The 17,973-nt window shown below is 35.6% G+C and overlaps 1 protein-coding gene across 1 annotated transcript in view; it reads left to right on the top strand.

Annotated features, from left to right (window-relative positions):
- The window catches only part of SLC35D1 (solute carrier family 35 member D1), a 44,019-nt gene that overhangs the window by 17,273 nt on the left and 8,773 nt on the right, over positions 1-17,973 (top strand). Inside the window, exons 9-11 of the mRNA XM_016120871.2 lie at positions 11,273-11,340; positions 12,495-12,573; positions 15,634-15,716. Coding sequence (XP_015976357.1) covers positions 11,273-11,340; positions 12,495-12,573; positions 15,634-15,716 — 230 coding nt within the window. The remainder of the gene's footprint in view (positions 1-11,272; positions 11,341-12,494; positions 12,574-15,633; positions 15,717-17,973) is intronic.

Below are 17,973 nucleotides of genomic sequence, written 5' to 3'. Positions count from 1 at the left end.
GAATAATTTTTAGGTTGTTGGTTTAGCCTGTCCAGAGTTACTCATCTTTTCCGGGACACTCAAACACTGAATTATTCTTTCCACATGGAGACAGGTCCTTTCTGCTTTCTGGGCCTGGATATTCCCATATATAAAACAAGAAGGTTGGATCAGTTATTCTTTATTTATGAATAACTAGATCTTTCTCTTTGCTTGTATATTGTTTGACTGACAGAGTAATGTCCTTAGCTATTCTCACCATTGAGGGTATGCCTTTTTGAAATAAGAGTAAATGACCTGTTGGTAAGCTGCAGTATATAGTTTTGCCATGATGCATAGGTTTTCCATAGGTGACAGAGCCTGGTTAGCAGAGGTAGTGAAGATATCTGGGTTGCAAATCCTTGTCTAAGCTAGGAGCCACACAGGCTCCATGAACTTGTCCGACCTTCCCATGGTAGGGAGAGGAGCATATAGACCATTTGTACCACTGACATTATCTACTGCCTTAGCAAGTTTCCTAGCAGTTTACTTTCTAGGATAAGGATTTAGGGTTTTTTCCTACATGGTTTTTTGGGAAAATAATTTTCAGAATAGAATTATATCATTCATTAACCTTTTTCTTTACCATGATGTCCAAAGACAGAATGGTTTGTTTATTTTTAGACTTTGTACTAAGTAGGGAGGTATTAAAACATGTAAAAAAAAGTCTCACTCATGATTTGGATTTTATTTCAAATCTCAAGTAAATAGGTGACTGTTTGCTTAGCACATTTTCCTGGGAGTGAGAATGGTTGCATCTAAGACTTAAGTGTATACTGAAATTATTCTATGCTTCTCACTTAATGAGGGGTGGTGAATTGGTACTAATGTTATCAGCTGCTCATTGCAGATATTGCCAGATAGTCACAGTACCTTATTGCCAAGCGCAGACGTAGTTCAGATTACTCATCAAGACAGTGGTCCAGACAGCCACAATCAGTCAATTAGAGCTGGTACATATGACATATCTGACTGTATCCCTGGACTAGATTTTATTATGTTATTGATTATGTAATATTAGTGCCTAATCTTACTTAGATACTCCCTTTCTCTCAATTTCCTTAACCAAAGCAACCAAAAAAACACATTTTTTTCCATTAAACTTTTTTTCAAATATTTTTTTTTTTTAAATAAAAATATGATTCAAACCAAATGCCTAGTTTTAGGAAGTCCATATAACCCATTTGCCCATTGATTATGCTACATTCTTTTCATGCCTGTGGTGTGTATTAGCTTGTGGTATTACATTACACCACCAGCACCTATGGAACCAGAGACTTCATTCACAACAGAAGGAAAGCCTAAGAAAGCATCTTTGTATGTTCAGTTAGTAAGCACAGATGCCACTCAGCCAAGATCGAAGATTACAGACCTTCTGACAGAGCCCATCTAGTTCTGTGTTACACAGAGTGACCAAGCAGGTCATTTTTTTTTTTTTTTTTACAATGCACTCTTCATCAACTTTCTCTAGCGTCAGAAGTTTTGTTTTAAGTGTTTTTCCCCCTCATTAGTAAAGTGCATGTTCACTTTTAGGGAGAAGGAAAATTCACTTGCAGATCTATTACTGAGAGAGGACAGTGTTGAAAGTTTAAATGAATAATAATCTCTTCTATATGTAAATTTTATATACATTTAAAGTGTATTCATTTTATTCTCTCGTTTGATTTTCTCATTTGAGGCAGATAGAGTAGACTCTTTTTCTATATTTATAATATAAGTAGAAGCTTAGAGAGGCTAAATGACTCTCATGGCCTCACAGAAAATTAATGGCAGAATTAGAATTAGAACCCTACTTTTTGACTCCGATCCAATTACAACAACCATGTGGAGCCATCTAGGAGAAAAAAATTAGAACATACTGCCTTGCCTTTGGTTTTCCTCAGTAGTACAGCTAGAAAGATGACTGACTGTGGAACTGAACAGGCATTCATTAGCTGGATAGTTTTGTGAAAGATACTTAAACATTTCTAAGTCTGGAACATAATAGGCACTTAATAAACAGTAGCTTTTACTGTTTTTTTTTTTTTTATGCTACCTCTTTGTTGTACTGTTAGGATTGTATTTATCCTACAGTCATACTTTCAAATGGCTGGCTTCTGCTTGTTCTGTTGCAGCCAAAGATCCATTCCTGTGGCAAAGCTGAGGAAGGCAGTAGTAGCCTGCTTGTGCCGTAGACTGGCTTCCTCCAGAGGCAGGCTGACTATTTAGGGAAAAGAAAAATCTCATGAGAATTATTTTTCTATTTTTGAATTTTATATAAACGGAATCATATTCATGAGATTTATTTTAATATTCTACAGGTGGAGTTGTTATGTTCCCAAGGGGGACTGAGCAGTATGTATTTGGGGCATTTTTCTGAATAAAATATAATGCTCAGTGTAGAGAACCTTGGGCTTGGAGTATATGGACTCAAGTCCTATATAGCTGTGTTACCTAAAGTAAGTCACTCACTGTCTTTTGGGGATAATAAATAAGGCTTGGTTTTTCTACCTCACAGGGTTGTTGTGGCAGTCTCATGGGGCATGTTTGCAGAAGCACTTTTTAAACTATAAAGCACTCTACAAATATAATGAAGTACTTCTTAATTACCACAGTTTATTCCTTCATTATCAGTAAACCTGACTAAACCATCTTCAGCATAGTGCCCCAAAGCCTACCATGGGGTCTGGCACATAGTTAGGATTTAGTAGATGTCATATTGTATATTTAGATTAAAGGAGATATTTAAAGCTAAAGGAGGAAAAGAGCTCTGGTGTATGGAGAAATTTGTTTGAGGCCTTTGCCATATAACCGATTACTTTCCAGTTGTAGGTCACTGATAAAAAGAAATTAAAAGTAATGTTTGTATATAATAATTGACATTGTTTATTGAACTGGACCTCCTTCGTGTCAGGCATTGTATCCATATTGTTTTAATTCTGGTAACAATTTGGCAAGGGAGGACTTATTGTTTCTCTTTTATATATATATAGAAACTAAGGTTCAAAGAATCATCATGGTCCAACACACCAGCTTATTCTCTTAATGACTTTGGGGTAAAAGAATAGTTTATCCAGAAAAGGAGAGTAATTTAGAGTTGAGAAAAGTTCGTAGGCCTAAGATTTCTTTTATGTGATTCAGCCTGGGTGAAATAGTCTCTCTTATCAAGCTAATCTAACACTCATGATAGAACTGAAAGAAGCCTTAAGATGCCTCCAGTTTAACCTCCTTCACAGAAGCTGTTTGGTGTAATGAAGCAGTGGTTAGGGGGCACAAGATATAGAGCTCCTGAATCCTGGTGCACTGTATTCTTAGGTTCAATGACTTTTCCTACAAGGTACTATAACCCTCCCAAAGATACTTCCAGTGTCCACTTGATGATTTGCTGAACTGTGTCTTCTCTCTTCAATTAAAAATAAATAAACTCAGTGCAAAAACTGATGAGTCATTTACTGATAAAATAATCTTTTACCATTATAAGAAAATTTTAAATTATATAGATTTAATACGAAACTTGAAATCTATCTGATAGCAGGTAAAAGTAGGTATGTGGGTATATTAAAAAAAAAAAAAAAGTAAAGTTCAACTCATCTGCCTGTAGCAAATGATGGTGAGCCACAGATCACTGATATTGAATCTACCTTAACTAGTATTGGTGCCTAACATCGCCAATGGTTGGAGCTGTTTAGAAATGATATATGACATGATCCCTGCTCTCATGGAATTTATAGTTTTACTGGTAGAGGCCATTCTCCTGAGCCCTAGAACTGTGCTTTATTATGCTTTAATGGCGTTTCATCAGAGAGGAGGTACTATTTACAGGTATGAAAGAACATAGTAGGAGACTATGCATGAATTCTTTTTATTCTTCATTTATCCAAAAGAGTTATCGAGCACCTGTTGTTTGCTGATCACTTTGTTTTGTCAAGCACTGTGGATACAGACATAAACCATCAAGGCATTCACAGTGTCTGGATAGTCATGTACAGATAGTCACACACATACATAGTCATGTATATGCAGTGTCTGTGATAAAAGTAGCACTCAATGTTCTGGACAGTTTGGCAGAAAAGAGACTAATGTGAAACACAGGTTTTTGTGCAAAGCTTCCTAGTGGAAGCATCATCTGAAATAGGTTTATAATTCAAATCAGTAATTGAATGTGGTCTTTTGTTTCTAGTCATGATAGAATAACAGGGGACTGATTTACCTTCCTGCCTTAATCTACTAGAAAACCAAACATTTATGAAAAATGTTTTTCAGACATTAGACAATAGACAGTGAAGGATAGTTGGAAGAGAAAGGGTGAAAAGAGAAAGATATAAAAAACCCAAATAGAACTTTTAGGGATGCAAAATATTATAACCTGAATTGAAAAATAAAACAAGATATTAAACAGCAGATTAGGCAATACAGAAGAAAAGATCAGTGCATTAAAGAGCAATAGAAACTATCCAACATGAAACACATGGAGAAAAAAAAGACTGGAAAAACGAATGAACAGATTCTTAGTGACATGCAGGATAATATTATGAGGCCTAACATGTGTAACTATAATCCTGAAAAACGGTAGAAGGGCAGAAAAAAATTTTGAAGAATTAATAAATGATTTTTTTTTTTAATTTAATGAAAACTCTAAACCTACACATACAAGGAGCTCAACAAACCTTACGTAGAATAAACATAAAGGAAGCTATACAACAAAGGAGGACATTTTGTAATGCTTAGAGGGTCAATATATCAAGTGGAAATAACAATCTTGAATATGTGTGTACCTGATGAGACAGCTTAAAAATATATGAAGCAGCTCACCAGTATAGCAGACAATTTGGTGATGGACAGAGGGGAAAGGTGTTGGGGAGCTGAGAAAATGGGGTGAAGGGTTAATGAAGTACAAATTAGTAGTTGATAGTTGTCACGGGGATGAGGAGAACGGCAGAGGGAAGGCAGTTAACATTAATATGATGGCTAGGTGGAGGGCCAGGGGAGGGAGGGAGGAGCAATTGGGGGGTCGTTTTATGAACTATATAGATGTCTAACCAATGTACTATATACTTGAAACTAATTTAAATAAATAAAAAATATATATATATGAAGAAAAAACTGGCAGGACAGAAAGGATAAATAGACTGACCTGCAATTATAGTTGGAAATTTTAATATTCCTCTTTTAGTAATTGATAAAACAACGAAACCGAGAGTCATTAAGGATACGGAAGACTTGAACAACACCACCAACCATCTTGACCTAATTGACGTTTATAAAACAGTCCACTCAACAAAAGAATACACATTCTTTTCAACTATACATGGAACATTTACCAAAATAACTATATTCTGGACTGTAAAACAAATTTTAATAGTTTAAAAGAATTGAAATCATGCAAAATATGCCTCCTGATCAGAACAGAATTAAACTGGAAGTTAATAACATAAAGATATATGGAAAATCCCCAAATATTTGGAAATAAACACCTTTAAGACAAGGGTCAAAAAAAATCACAAGTAAAATTACAAAATATTTCTAACTGAATGAAGACCAAAATGCAATATAGCAAAATTTGTGGGATACAGCTAAAGTAGTGCTTAGAGAGAAATCCATAGCTTAACTAAATGCAATTTTTAGAAGAGAGGGAAGATCTAAAATCAATGACCTAAGCTTCTCCCTTAAGACATTAGAAAAAGAAGAGCGAATTACACCCAAAGTAAACGTCAGGAGGGTAAGAGAAGAGCAGAAATCAATGAAATAGAAAACAGAAAAGTAATAGAGAAAAATCAATGACACTAAAAGCTGGTTCTTTGAAGAAGAAAAAAATCAATAAAATTGCTAAACCATGGCCATTGATCCATACAAAAAGTGAGAGTCCACAAACTATCAATGTCAGGAATGAAAGAGACACATCATTACAGTGCCTGCACATACTGAAAGGATAATAAGGGAATATTATGAAGACGTTATGCCATAAATTCAAAAACTGAGTTGAAATGGACAAATTCTTTAAAAAGACAGACTACATAATCTCACTCAAAAAGATGACATGAATAGCCATATTAAATAAGTAAATAGCTCTTTTTAATTAAAGTAATGAAAAGTCCTAGTCAATAGAGTTATTTAGTCCAATTTTAATTTGGTAGTTAAGAACCTTCCCCCCAAAAAAAACTCCAGGCCTCGATCACTTCACTGGAGAACTCTACAAAATATTTAAAGAAGAAATAATGCCAATCCTACATAAATTCTTCCAGAGTATAGAAAAGAACATTTTCTAATTGATTTTTATGAGGCCAGCATACTCTCTACCAATAGCTGACAAAATTAAAAGAGGAGAAAAAAAATTATAGTCCCCTCCAAAATTCAGCAATATTAAAAGGACAAGTATATCATGATCAAGTTGTGTTTATCTCAGGAGTTAAGTTTTTTTTAATGTTTTAAAATCAGTCAGTGCAATTCACCATATTAGTAAGAGTAAAATAGAAGAACTGTGTTAGTAGAGAATACATTTTTGACAAAATTTAACAGTCATTTATTTGAGTTTAAAATTCTCAGTAAACTAGGAATAGAAGGGAACTTTCTCAACCTAATAAAGGACATCTACCGAAAAAATTTATTGCTAACCTACTTAATGTCGAAAGACTGAATACCTTTTTACTGGGATTGAGAATAAGGTGGGGATGTCTGCCCTCATGTAATGTTCGATTCAGTTTTATACTGGAAGATCTCATCAATACAATAAGGTAAGAATAAGAAATTAAAGTCATACAGATTAGAAAGGAAGAAGTAAAAATGTGTATAAAAAACAGGATTATATATGTAGAAAATCCTAAAGAATCCGAAAAAGAGTAATTAGAACTAATCAGTTTGGCAAAGTTGTAAGATAAAAAGGTCAATATAAAAAAATCAACTGTATTTCTAGTACACCAGCAATGAACACTTGGAAACTAATAGCATTCATAATAGCTTTGAAATTATGAAGTACTTGGAAAAATGTAACAAAATATGTCAATATCTGTACACTGAAACTACAAAACAATACTGAGAACTTTTAAGACACCTAAATAAATTATATTTATGAATGTTTATGAATTGAAAGACTGATATTGTTGATTTGTCAATTCTCCCCAAATTGATCTAGAGATTCAACACAGTCCCAATCCCATAGAAGGATTTTTTGTAGAAACTGATAAACTAATTTTAAAATTATATGGAGTCGCAGAGGACTTAGAATAGTCAAATCAGTTTTGAAAAAGAACAGTGTTGGGGGATTTATCGTACTTGATTTGAAGAATTCTTATAAAGCTACAGTAATAAAGGCAGTGTGGTATTGGATTAAGGGTAGATATAGATCAATGGAACAGAACAGAGAATTAAGAAATAGAAATAGAGCATGTGGTCAGTTGTTTTTATCTAAGGTACCAAAATAAATCAATGAGGAAAGGATAATCTGACAGGTGGTACTGGAACAATTTGACATCTATATGCAAAATAAATTAACCTTGACCTCACCTCAAAAAATACAAAAAAATAAACTTGAAAAATGTTATAAGTTGCATTGTGATCCCCCACCCCTAGTTCATATGCTGAAGTCCTACCTCCAGTACCTCAGAACATGACTTTATTTGGAAATAGGGCCATTGTGGATATAATTAGTTAAGATGAAGTCATACTGGAGTAGGGTGGGCCTCTAATCCAATATCAATGATGTCCTTATAAAAGGGAAAATTTGGACACAGGCAGTCACATAGCGAGAATGCCATGTGAACATGAAGGCAGACATCAAAGCGATGCCTATAAAAGCTAAGGAACACCAAAGATGGCCAGTAAATCACCAGAAGCTAGGGGGAATGCATGTAACAGAGTCTCTCACTGTGCTTAGAATGAACCAACCCTGCTGGCATCTTGATCTGGGACTTCTAGCATCTAGAACTGTAAGACAGTAAATTTCTGTTGTTTAAGATATTCAGTTTGTGGTACTTTGTTATAACAGCCCTTGCAAATTAATACAAAAAGGACCATAGACCTAAGCATAGAGCTCAAGCTATAAAACTAGAAGAAAACAGGAGAAAAATCTTTAACTTTAGGTTAGATTCAGGTTTCATAGAAAAGTCATAAAAGCAAGAATTACACAATTGATAGGTTAGACTATATTGAAATTAACTATGTTTTTAAGAAATGCTGTTAAGAAAATGAAAGGCAAGCCACAGACTGGGAGAAAATATTTACATAATCATATATATTTGATTAAGGACTTGTAGCCAGAAATATTAAAAAAAAAAAAACAATTCTTACAACTCAATAATAAGACAGTGTAAATAATATTTGGAAAATATTCAGACAAACACTTTACCAAAGAAGCAATACTGATGGCAGATAAGCACATTAAAAGGTGCTCAACCTCAGTAGTTATTAGGGGAATACAAATTAAAATTACAATGAGATATTGTTTACTTACTAGAGTTGTCTCACACTGTTCCATCTGTTGGTGAGAATGTAGGACAATGAGAATTCTCATACAGTGCTAGTGGGGGTTCTACATATTTACTAAAAGAACCAGCTACCCCATTTTCTAGATATTTACACAAGAGAAATAAAAACATGTTAACAGAGAAACTTGTATTTAGAGGTTCAGTACATAAAAGAGTATATACTGGGAGAGGGAGGAGGGGAAACAATTTTAAAAAGTACAATGTTAAAAAAAAAAAAATAACATTGGCACTGGAATAAACAAATTTGGAGAACAGAAAACAAAAGCATATACTATACAATCCTATTTATGTGAAATTATTGAACTAAACTCTGTTAGCATAAAGTAGATCGACAGTACCCAGGAGCTGTAAGTGGGGAGAGAGGATTGACTGTAAAGGGGAAGGTAGGTACTTTCTAAGGTGCTTAATATTTTTTTCCAGCTTTGCTGAGATATAATTGACATATAACATTGTATAAATTTAAGGTGTAAAACCTATCGATTTGACACAATTATATATTGCAAAATGATTACCATAGTAGCATTAGTTAATACTTCCATCACCTCACATAATTGCCATTTCTTTTTTGTGTTGGAAACATTTAAGATCTACTCTGTTAGCAGCTTTCAAGTATACAATACAGTATCGTTAATTGTAATACCATGCTGTACATTAGATCTCCAGAACTTATTTATCTTATAACTGGAAGTTTGTACCCTTTGACCTTCATCAACATTGTTCAACTCGTACCCCTCAGCCTTGGCAGCCACCATGTTAGTCTCTTCCTACGAGATTGGCTTTTTTGGATTCCACATATAAGTTAATTCATACGGTATTTGTCTTTCTCTGACGTACTTCACTTTGCATAATGCCCTAAAGTTCCATTCTTGTTATTGCAAATTGCTGGATTTCCTTTTTTCTCATGGCTAAATAATATTTGTGTGTGTGTGTGTGTGTGTGTGCGCGCGCGCGCGCGCGTGCATGTGTGTGTGTATAACATCATCTTTATCCGTTCATCCTTGGACGGACTCCTGAGTTGCCATATTTTGGCTATTGTGAATAATGCTTCAGTGAACATGGGAGTGCAGATATCATTTTGAGATCCTGATTTTATTTCCTTTGGATACATACCAGAAGTAAAATTCCTGAATCATGTGGTAGTTCTATTTTTAATCTTTTGAGAAACCTCAATACTGTTTTCCATCATGGCTATACCAGTTTACATTCCTCCCAATAGTGTGCAAGGGTTCCCTTTTCTCCATCCTCGCCAACTCTTGTTATTTCTTGTCTTTTTAATAGTAGCCATTCTAACAAGCATGAGGTGATATCTCATTGTGTTTTCGATTTGCATTTCCCTGATGATTAATGATGTCAAGCACCTTTTCACATACCTTTTGTCCATTTGTATGTCTTCTTTGGAAAAATGTCTATTTAATTCCTTTGTCCATTTTTTATTTGGGTTTGTTTTTTGCTGTTCTATGTTTTTATAGATTTTGGATGTTAATCCCTTTTCAGATATATGGTTTGCAGATATTTTTTCTCCATTTAATAGGTTGCCTTTTCATTATGTTTATTCTTTCTTTTATTGTGCAGAAGCTGTTTAGTCTGACATATTCTTTCTTATTTATTTTTACTTTTGTTCTTCTAGTAGTTTTGTGATTTTAGGCCAAAATTTCTTTATCACGATTGTAATGGTGGTTACATGACTATATACGTTTGTCAAGATTCATTGAATTATATACTTAAAATTGGTGAATTTTGATATGTTATGCCTCAACAAAGAAATGACCATAAACATACTGAAAGTCTGCTGCCTGTCAAGTGTTGTGTTAGGAATATGATTAGATAAATGTGACGTGGGTCCTTTTTCTAGGGAGCTCACAGTCTATAGACGTAGTGTAGGAAGATTTTTGTAGTTCAGAGATAAGAGCCCTATACAGAAGTATATTTGCTGAGGTACAAAGGAAGGTTCTTGATCAGGGAAAGCCTCACAGAGGAGCTGCTTGACTTCTAGTGTGATGGGTGAACAAGAGTCAGATAAGTGTTAAGGGGAAGGGCATTCCAGGCAAAGGCATGTGGGTGCGAAACTGCATGTTAATGTTTTACAAGCCATCAGGAGTCTGGTATTGCTGGAGCTCTGAATCTGTGAGCTTTATATTGAAGTGGCAAGAGTTAAAGCTGGACAGGTTGGCAGAGATAAAAAGTGAAATGTCTCTTGGATTTGTTTATCAAACTCATATTGCAAGAGAAATAATATACTTGAGAAAGAAACCCTCTCTCTTGGATAAGAGATGAGATAATCAGTGCATCCATTCATGTTTATCCATTCCTTTGCTTTTGGCTTAAAAAATAAAACAACAAAAACCTTGCTTATATAATCAGCTATCTTAAAATACTAATTTTTACTGGACTAACCTCAGCTGAATTTGTATAACTAAGACTATACTTGAGCTTTCACATGTTACAGTGAGGAAATATGTTTTAATGTTTGAGAAAGCCATCTGGGAGAACTGCTGAGGTTTGCTGGATGTGGCTTGTGCCTTCAAGCAGATACCAGTTTCTTTTTACCAACAGGGAAAAGTACAAAATCTCCCTCACTTTACATTTTGGAAAGGAGAAAACCTTCTGAAACTGCTTATTGGTTTAACTCCATTTTATGAAATTCTTGAGTGTTACTCTCTATCCTTGGAGTGATGCAGGGAAATGTATGTATGTGTATGCATGGTGGGAACAAGCACACAGGATTTTGATTAACAAATGGGACAACTGACTTTGAAGGCCTCCCCTAACATTCAGTGCTTTCTCATTTATTACAGGCAGTGGATTTTGAAGGTTGGGCTGACACCCTCTTTCTTCTGCAATTCACTCTTTCTTGTGTGATGGGGTAAGCCTTTGCTGTCTTGTTAGCAGATAGTTTTCCTAGCAAAATGTGTTCTAGGGTCCTTTTGCCTCATTCCTCAGTATCCTGTTCTGTCTATTTACTGTATCAACTTAGGGTAGTTAAATCTTCAGGTTCAGTTAGTTCAGTAGCCCTTAGGAATGCGCCCTCAGGGTAACTAAACTGAGTCCAAAGTCATGCTTAGAAGGATGGAGAAAAACAAATTTTACCCAATAACCTAGTACATGATAAGCATCATTATATTTTTCACCATTTTATTTTGTGCATTATTTTATTTTATTTCTATGTTGACCATTTGGCAGATATTGTTGTCCTTTTACCTATGAGAAAGCAGACTCAGAACTCAAGTAAATTGTCTAAGTTTTCACAATTAGTAGATAGTGGTGGCAGCCCTTGAATTTGGGACTGTTTGACTCCTAACTAGGTTGTCTTCCTCTTAGAAGAGTATATGTAGAAGGCCAGAGGGTATCAACAAATGAGCCTTTTCTCTTCACCTCCATATTTCCTAATGTATTTTGTCTTCAGTCAGTTCAGTTCATATTTATGACTGGATCTGGCATAGGCTAGGTGCAGAATGAGTGAGTGCTTCAAAATAAAATTGATATGGTGCCTTAGTACTAAGCACTTAGTACTCGGAAGCCTCACTGTAAATCTGGGAGTTCCAACTGCTACCACTTAGTTGTTAAGTGAACCTGTGTCCCCTCTTAAAGTAGTTCTAATTTGTTTTTCTTCCATCCTTAAGAATCCCTCTTATCTTCACCGTGGTCCAAAGGTCATGTTGTCCTAATGGGAGGTGCACACCTGTGCCAGGGTTTTTATCAGCACTGACCTTTCTGTCTAGATTAGGTGAATTTGTAGGAATATGATCTAAACAGAGTAATCATGATTATGAATGATGGTGTCAGGGTTTTGGTGAAGGTAGCTGGGGAAAACACCTCGTCAGTAACTGGATATGTGTTTCTTTCTAATGAAATTTTTAAAAATCAAAGCTGCAGGACAAGCAGCAGTGAGGTAGGGAAAGCTCAGTCATTGAGTAGGATGTGCTAGAAGGCCCCACATTGATTTTTTCTATTGGTTAGAGATTAGTAAAATGGTAAGCAGTGGGATCTTATAAGAGACCTCTTTCTTCTTCATTCCAGGTTTATCTTGATGTATGCCACAGTACTCTGTACTCAGTATAATTCTGCTCTTACAACTACAATAGTTGGATGTATTAAGGTGAGTTGAGAAAACTCTATTATCTTTCGGGTACCTCCTTTATTTGAAAGCTGTTCCTGTAAAATAAGTCTGGTTATGGCCTTCAGCCTCACAATCCTTATTTCCTTGCATATTTTTTTGATAGTTTGACAGATTGTGGTGATGGTTTCTGAAATAGTCTTTAAGAACTCAGAGGGCATAATCTCTACTTTCAGGCAACTTAGCTGTGAGGAATATAGGAAAAGGAAAAAATGTTAGAGTAAAGGTAGAAGAAATAGGCCTATTTCTGACAGGACAAATGACTAGCTCAGTAGTGAGAGGCCTGTCCCTTTAACCCCTAATGAGAACTGTTCTGTTCTCTGCCTCACTGAGTTCTGGCTGTTTTATAGGGCGAGGATGCCTGCCAGAAGCTAATCATGGGAGTTTTCCTATGAGTGAGCCAAACCATAAATGGCCCACTTTTAAAAGCTGTGTCTGACATTTCCAATGATGTCATTTCCCCCTGATCCATTTTATTTGAGGGAGTCTCATCTGTCTTCAGCCAGGAGAGCCAAGCTGCCTTGAATATTGAGCTAAAGTTAGTGGCTTGAAGCCTGAGTCCTCTTTCATCCGATTTTGTGATTCTAGTGCTTTAAGATCCAAGCGGCGATAGCATGCCTGAATTCCAAATGAATTAGCAAGGTAGGCTTACTTTCTTTAAAAAAGATAAAACAGAGAGAAGTAGGGTTTTAGATCATTTGGGGAAGAGTGCAGTTGCCCTTGGGACTTCCTTTATGATCCTCTGTTTACCAGTAGTGAGGGAAGGGTTTACAGAAGTAAAGTTTTTACTGCTCTGCTATGTTTCCCATGGACAAGCGTTCACCTGACGTTATGTTAGAACTAGATTTAGGTTAAAACTTTGGAAGGTCTGTGACTTCAAATCATGGTATTGGAGTGTTTAGTGTGAATAGAATTTTACATTAAGCTTAAAAATAAGTCAATTGTGTGAATTCCCATGAGAGCAAGAGACAATCTAGACAGGCCTTTAAGGTCTGGGCTGGCTGAGACAAATTTAGCCACCAAATTAGCTCTTAGCTTTGTTTCATTTTTGTAAAGTAAACACTTTAAGAGCAAAGTGGGTGGCTCACATCTTCAGAATGAGAATAGCAAGAACGTGAGAGACAGGGAAGTTGGTACCATGTTTTTATCTAAGAAGAAGGATGGTAGAGGAAAGCCTGTGTTTAATTTTATTAACTAAATCTACTTGCTTAGAATTTCTTAGTGTACTTTATCATTATCAGCATGGGGTGCAAATAAAGTCATGCTCTCATTAACGTAAAGTCCAGTACTTTTCTTTTGATATTTCCTCCTCCCTATAGAACCCAATGGACTTAGTCCAAAGAAATCAGTTTTACTTCTAGAAGGATTGTCTGATTAGTTAACAATCACTTTGCTTCTCACCGCTATGTGGTGTCGCTGTTGAAGATTGTCTTATACCTTCTCACAAATGGGAGTACACTGATGCCCTTGCTGTTTCAGAGTCCCACAGCCCACAGTGGCACTTCTTTCATTTGCCTCCCAGTTAAAACCCTTTTAGCTCAGTCATTGTTCCCCAAGGGGCTTTAATCTTCTTTCAGTGCTCGAGGATTCTAACCTTACAAACCCCTGGGTCAGCATTCCTTATTTCTTTTAAGTATGGTGGGAGAATTATTTAGGATAACTAGTTAAAAATGGAAATTCCTAGGCCCACCTCAGATATACTGAATCAGAATCTCTAAAGTAGAGCCTGAAAATTATCGTTTTTAACAAGGTTTCCAGGTGATTCTCAGAATACTAAAGTTTGAGAATTGCAGGCTTAGTTTTGAGGTACCAGCAGAGACTCTTCTGTGCTTCCTGGTTAGTTCTGCTTTGAGGGCTTTGGTGTCTTTTCCTGATAACAAACCTTGGTTAGAATGCCCTAATATATACTTATATTTTTCTAACTTCTGGTTGGTTTTATGCAATAGGGTTGGATTCTCTCTCCTTTCCCTTTCTGAAGTTCTTTGGGCGGTTTATGCAGATTTATCTATCTCCTCCTTGATCTGTTTTCCAAGAGAGGGTCTGTTACACATTTTCCCAAGTTACCTCCTATGACCTGTTATTTCTTTTTATCTTTCCCACTCAAATAATAAAAAGATCTGCTCTAAGGTAACTTGTTCTATCTTTAGGCTTGAAAGAGGATGATGTAATATGGAATGCTCAAAGGGTACTCATTATAAATACAATTTTGAAGTTTGTTTTTGAAACACTAGGGCACTTGACTTGCTGCTTCATAGGCCTGATCTAGGAAAGCCCAGGTACTAAAAATAAAAATATTTGTGACATTTACCATCTGTGGAAGTTTTAATAGGGAGTTTAGGGAAGAACTGAATAATAGTTTAGACTCTGGAAGATTTTATTTCACCTTTGCAGTCTGAGAATATTAAAGAGGAGCCAGACAAATACGAGATGTTTACCCCTGGGAATTTTTTGGTAGTTGGGAGAGGTGATTTTAGGTATGCTACTTTTAGATGACCTCCCAGGTGTTTTTTTAAGACTAGTATTCTAAGAACTCTCTTTATGTTGGTAAACTCCCAACCATCTCCTTTATTTTTTTCAAAAAAGAAAAATTTTTGTATGTAAGCAGAATTTCCTTTTTCACTCTCCCCTCACAAGTCAACAGTTATTTTAATGGGAAGAAAAAGTATTCTTTTCTAAGCTTGCTGAATGTACCTGAGTGTTTTCTACCCCTAGTAACAGCACTGTTTCTCTACTTAGATTTATAATGTCATCCCAGACCATAGGGCAGAGAAAGTTTGATAAATCTTGTTAGTACTTTTCAATCTTAGTGAAAGCATTTAGTTTCTAGAGAGATAGATTGGGAAGAGGCTAATGTTATGGTTTCCTTATTAGTGTTCTTGCTCATGCTACATTCATTTTAGAATTGGTGGGTCTTTGTTGTTTACTGCTTATATGTTTTTGTATTTTAAGGATAGGTATTTGGGTCATAGCGCGGATGAGTTAATATGAATACTGAAAAAGCTCAGTTAAACCTATCTAACAGTGTATTGCCGTTTTTTGTAGAATATATTAATAACTTATATTGGAATGGTCTTTGGTGGAGATTATATTTTCACGTGGACAAACTTCATTGGCTTAAATATCAGGTAAGTAAAAGTATTTAAATATAATCACTTTGACAAGTGGGATTTAGATACTCAAACTGTGTCACAGTAAGGTTGGGCTATTTAATGGCAAATTTGTTTATTTATTAAACAGACGTTTATGGAATACCTGCAGTGTACTGTATATTTAATATCTTTAGGTGTAATGCTTTTTAAGAAAGAGGTTGAAAATGGTTTTATATTTTGTGCACAATATTTGGAGAATCTTTTCTGGAAGTTGAACTTCTTTTACTTAGCCTTCAAAGAATAGTCCTTTATTTTGCTAGATGGCAGTATACTATTCTCAAGAAAATTCAAGGTTAGAGAGTATCAGCTCTGTTAGAAATGCTTTATATATGTTTGACCTTGGACGTATCTCTGTATTTCTTTAGACTTTATTTATCTCCATCGATGATGAGGATGGGTTGTATGAAAGATCTTTTTCAGCTCAAGAATTTTGAATCTCATGGTTTTAAATACTATTTATATGCTTAAAAATTCTCAAATTTGTGTTTGGGGAGACTGCTGTCCTGAACTCAGTCTTGTATGTCTAACAGCCCACTTGACATCTCTAGCTGACATGTCCAAAACTAAACTTCTTTTATTTCCTTCCAAGTCTGTTCCAGCTAAAGCCTCGCATCTCAGTTGATGGAGACTTCAACCCTCTAGACTTTCAGTTCAGAAACCTTGGAGTCATCTTGACTCTTTAATCGTATACACAACATCCAATGTGTTAACAAATTCTGTTGGCTCTTCTTTCAGAATATATCCATAAAAGGACCACTTCTCACCATCTGCATTGCTTCCATCATAATCTAAGCCAACAACGTCCCTTGCTGCTGCCTTGTCTTCTATACTTGTCCTTGGTTTGACTCATTCTCACCCCAACACCCCCAGGCAATTCTCATCTGAGTAGACATTGTGTTCCTTGTAAAAAGTAAGTCAGAACACGTCACTCTTATATTTACCCTGCACACCCACCCCGTGTCTGTCCATGTCCCAAATTCCTGACAAAGCCCTACAAGATCTGACTCCTTTTTACCTCTTCAGTTTCAGCTCCTGCTTCGCTTCTCTCTCAGCCACCCCATCCACACAGATCTATTTGCCATTCCTTTAGAATTCTGGGCATACTCTTCACTGTAGGGCTTTGGGATAGGACGTTTCCTCGACCTGGAACACTATATTGCCAAATACTTGCATGGCTAAGTCTTTTACGCCTATGTATTTTTGCTCAACTGCAAGTCTTCCTTGACTACCTTATTTAAAATTGGAGCCTCCTTTTCCATTTCTGATGCTCATAAACCCTCTTATTCTGCTTTTTTATTTATCTTTTCCAGAGCACTTATCTCTCTCTAAATCACCATATAATTTTATTTATATTTATTGCCTATTTTCTATCGCCTCTGCTAGAATATAATTTCTGTGAGGGTAGGCATCTTTGTCTATATTGATCATTCAAGTTTCCAAGGCTCCTAGAATGCCCAGTAGTTGCTTAATAAATATTTGCTTGATGAATTCTATATGGATTGATGAAACATAGCTCTCTATTAGAATATGGTATTAGTATCATCTTTTTAATGTGCAGCAAATTATATAACCTCTCCGAGCTTTTATTTCTTCAAATATAAATACTTAGTCTACCTTCCTTATGGATCAATATGAGAATTTAACACTGATATTATTAATAGGTTAATAATTCATTGTTGCCCCTTTGATCTCTGTTTGCCACTATTGTTGTTTATCTTTTAGAGGAAAAATCATTTGTTATTTGTTGGGGTAGGAGTTTGTGGAAGGGTGAGTATAAACACGTACACCTAAGGATTGCATCCTATAGAAGATGAGTGAGTAGTTGAGTCTCAGACCTTGTTTGTAGTTGCAGTTCTGATGCTTGCCACCTGTGTAACTGAGTTAGTTGTTTATCTTTTCTGAGCTTCAGTTTTCTTATGTGTTGAGAATGAAAGTATATCTTTAAAGTTGTTAGAATGAAATAATCTAATAAGTGTAAAGTACCTAATTCACTGTTTGAAATCTGTGCTTAGTAAATATCTGTTTCTTTCATTCATATTTGTGAGAAGCGCCAAGATTTAAAGGAGCAACATGGTGAACCAGTTCTGATTTTGAATGTGGCCTGAGTTTCATTCATTTCTAAAGATCTGGAATAAAGAATCATTATGACACGATAGAGACCTAATCAGAGATGCCTTTGTTTTTTGTCCCCTTCAAATAATTAACCCGATAGCCAAAATGAAGTAAAAGCTTC

Source organism: Rousettus aegyptiacus, unplaced genomic scaffold (genome assembly GCF_014176215.1).
Source record: "Rousettus aegyptiacus isolate mRouAeg1 unplaced genomic scaffold, mRouAeg1.p scaffold_m13_p_1, whole genome shotgun sequence".
Classification (NCBI taxonomy): Eukaryota; Metazoa; Chordata; class Mammalia; order Chiroptera; family Pteropodidae; genus Rousettus; species Rousettus aegyptiacus.
The sequence above is the reverse complement of the archived record's forward strand: the minus strand, read 5'-3'. Positions and strand labels throughout refer to the sequence as shown.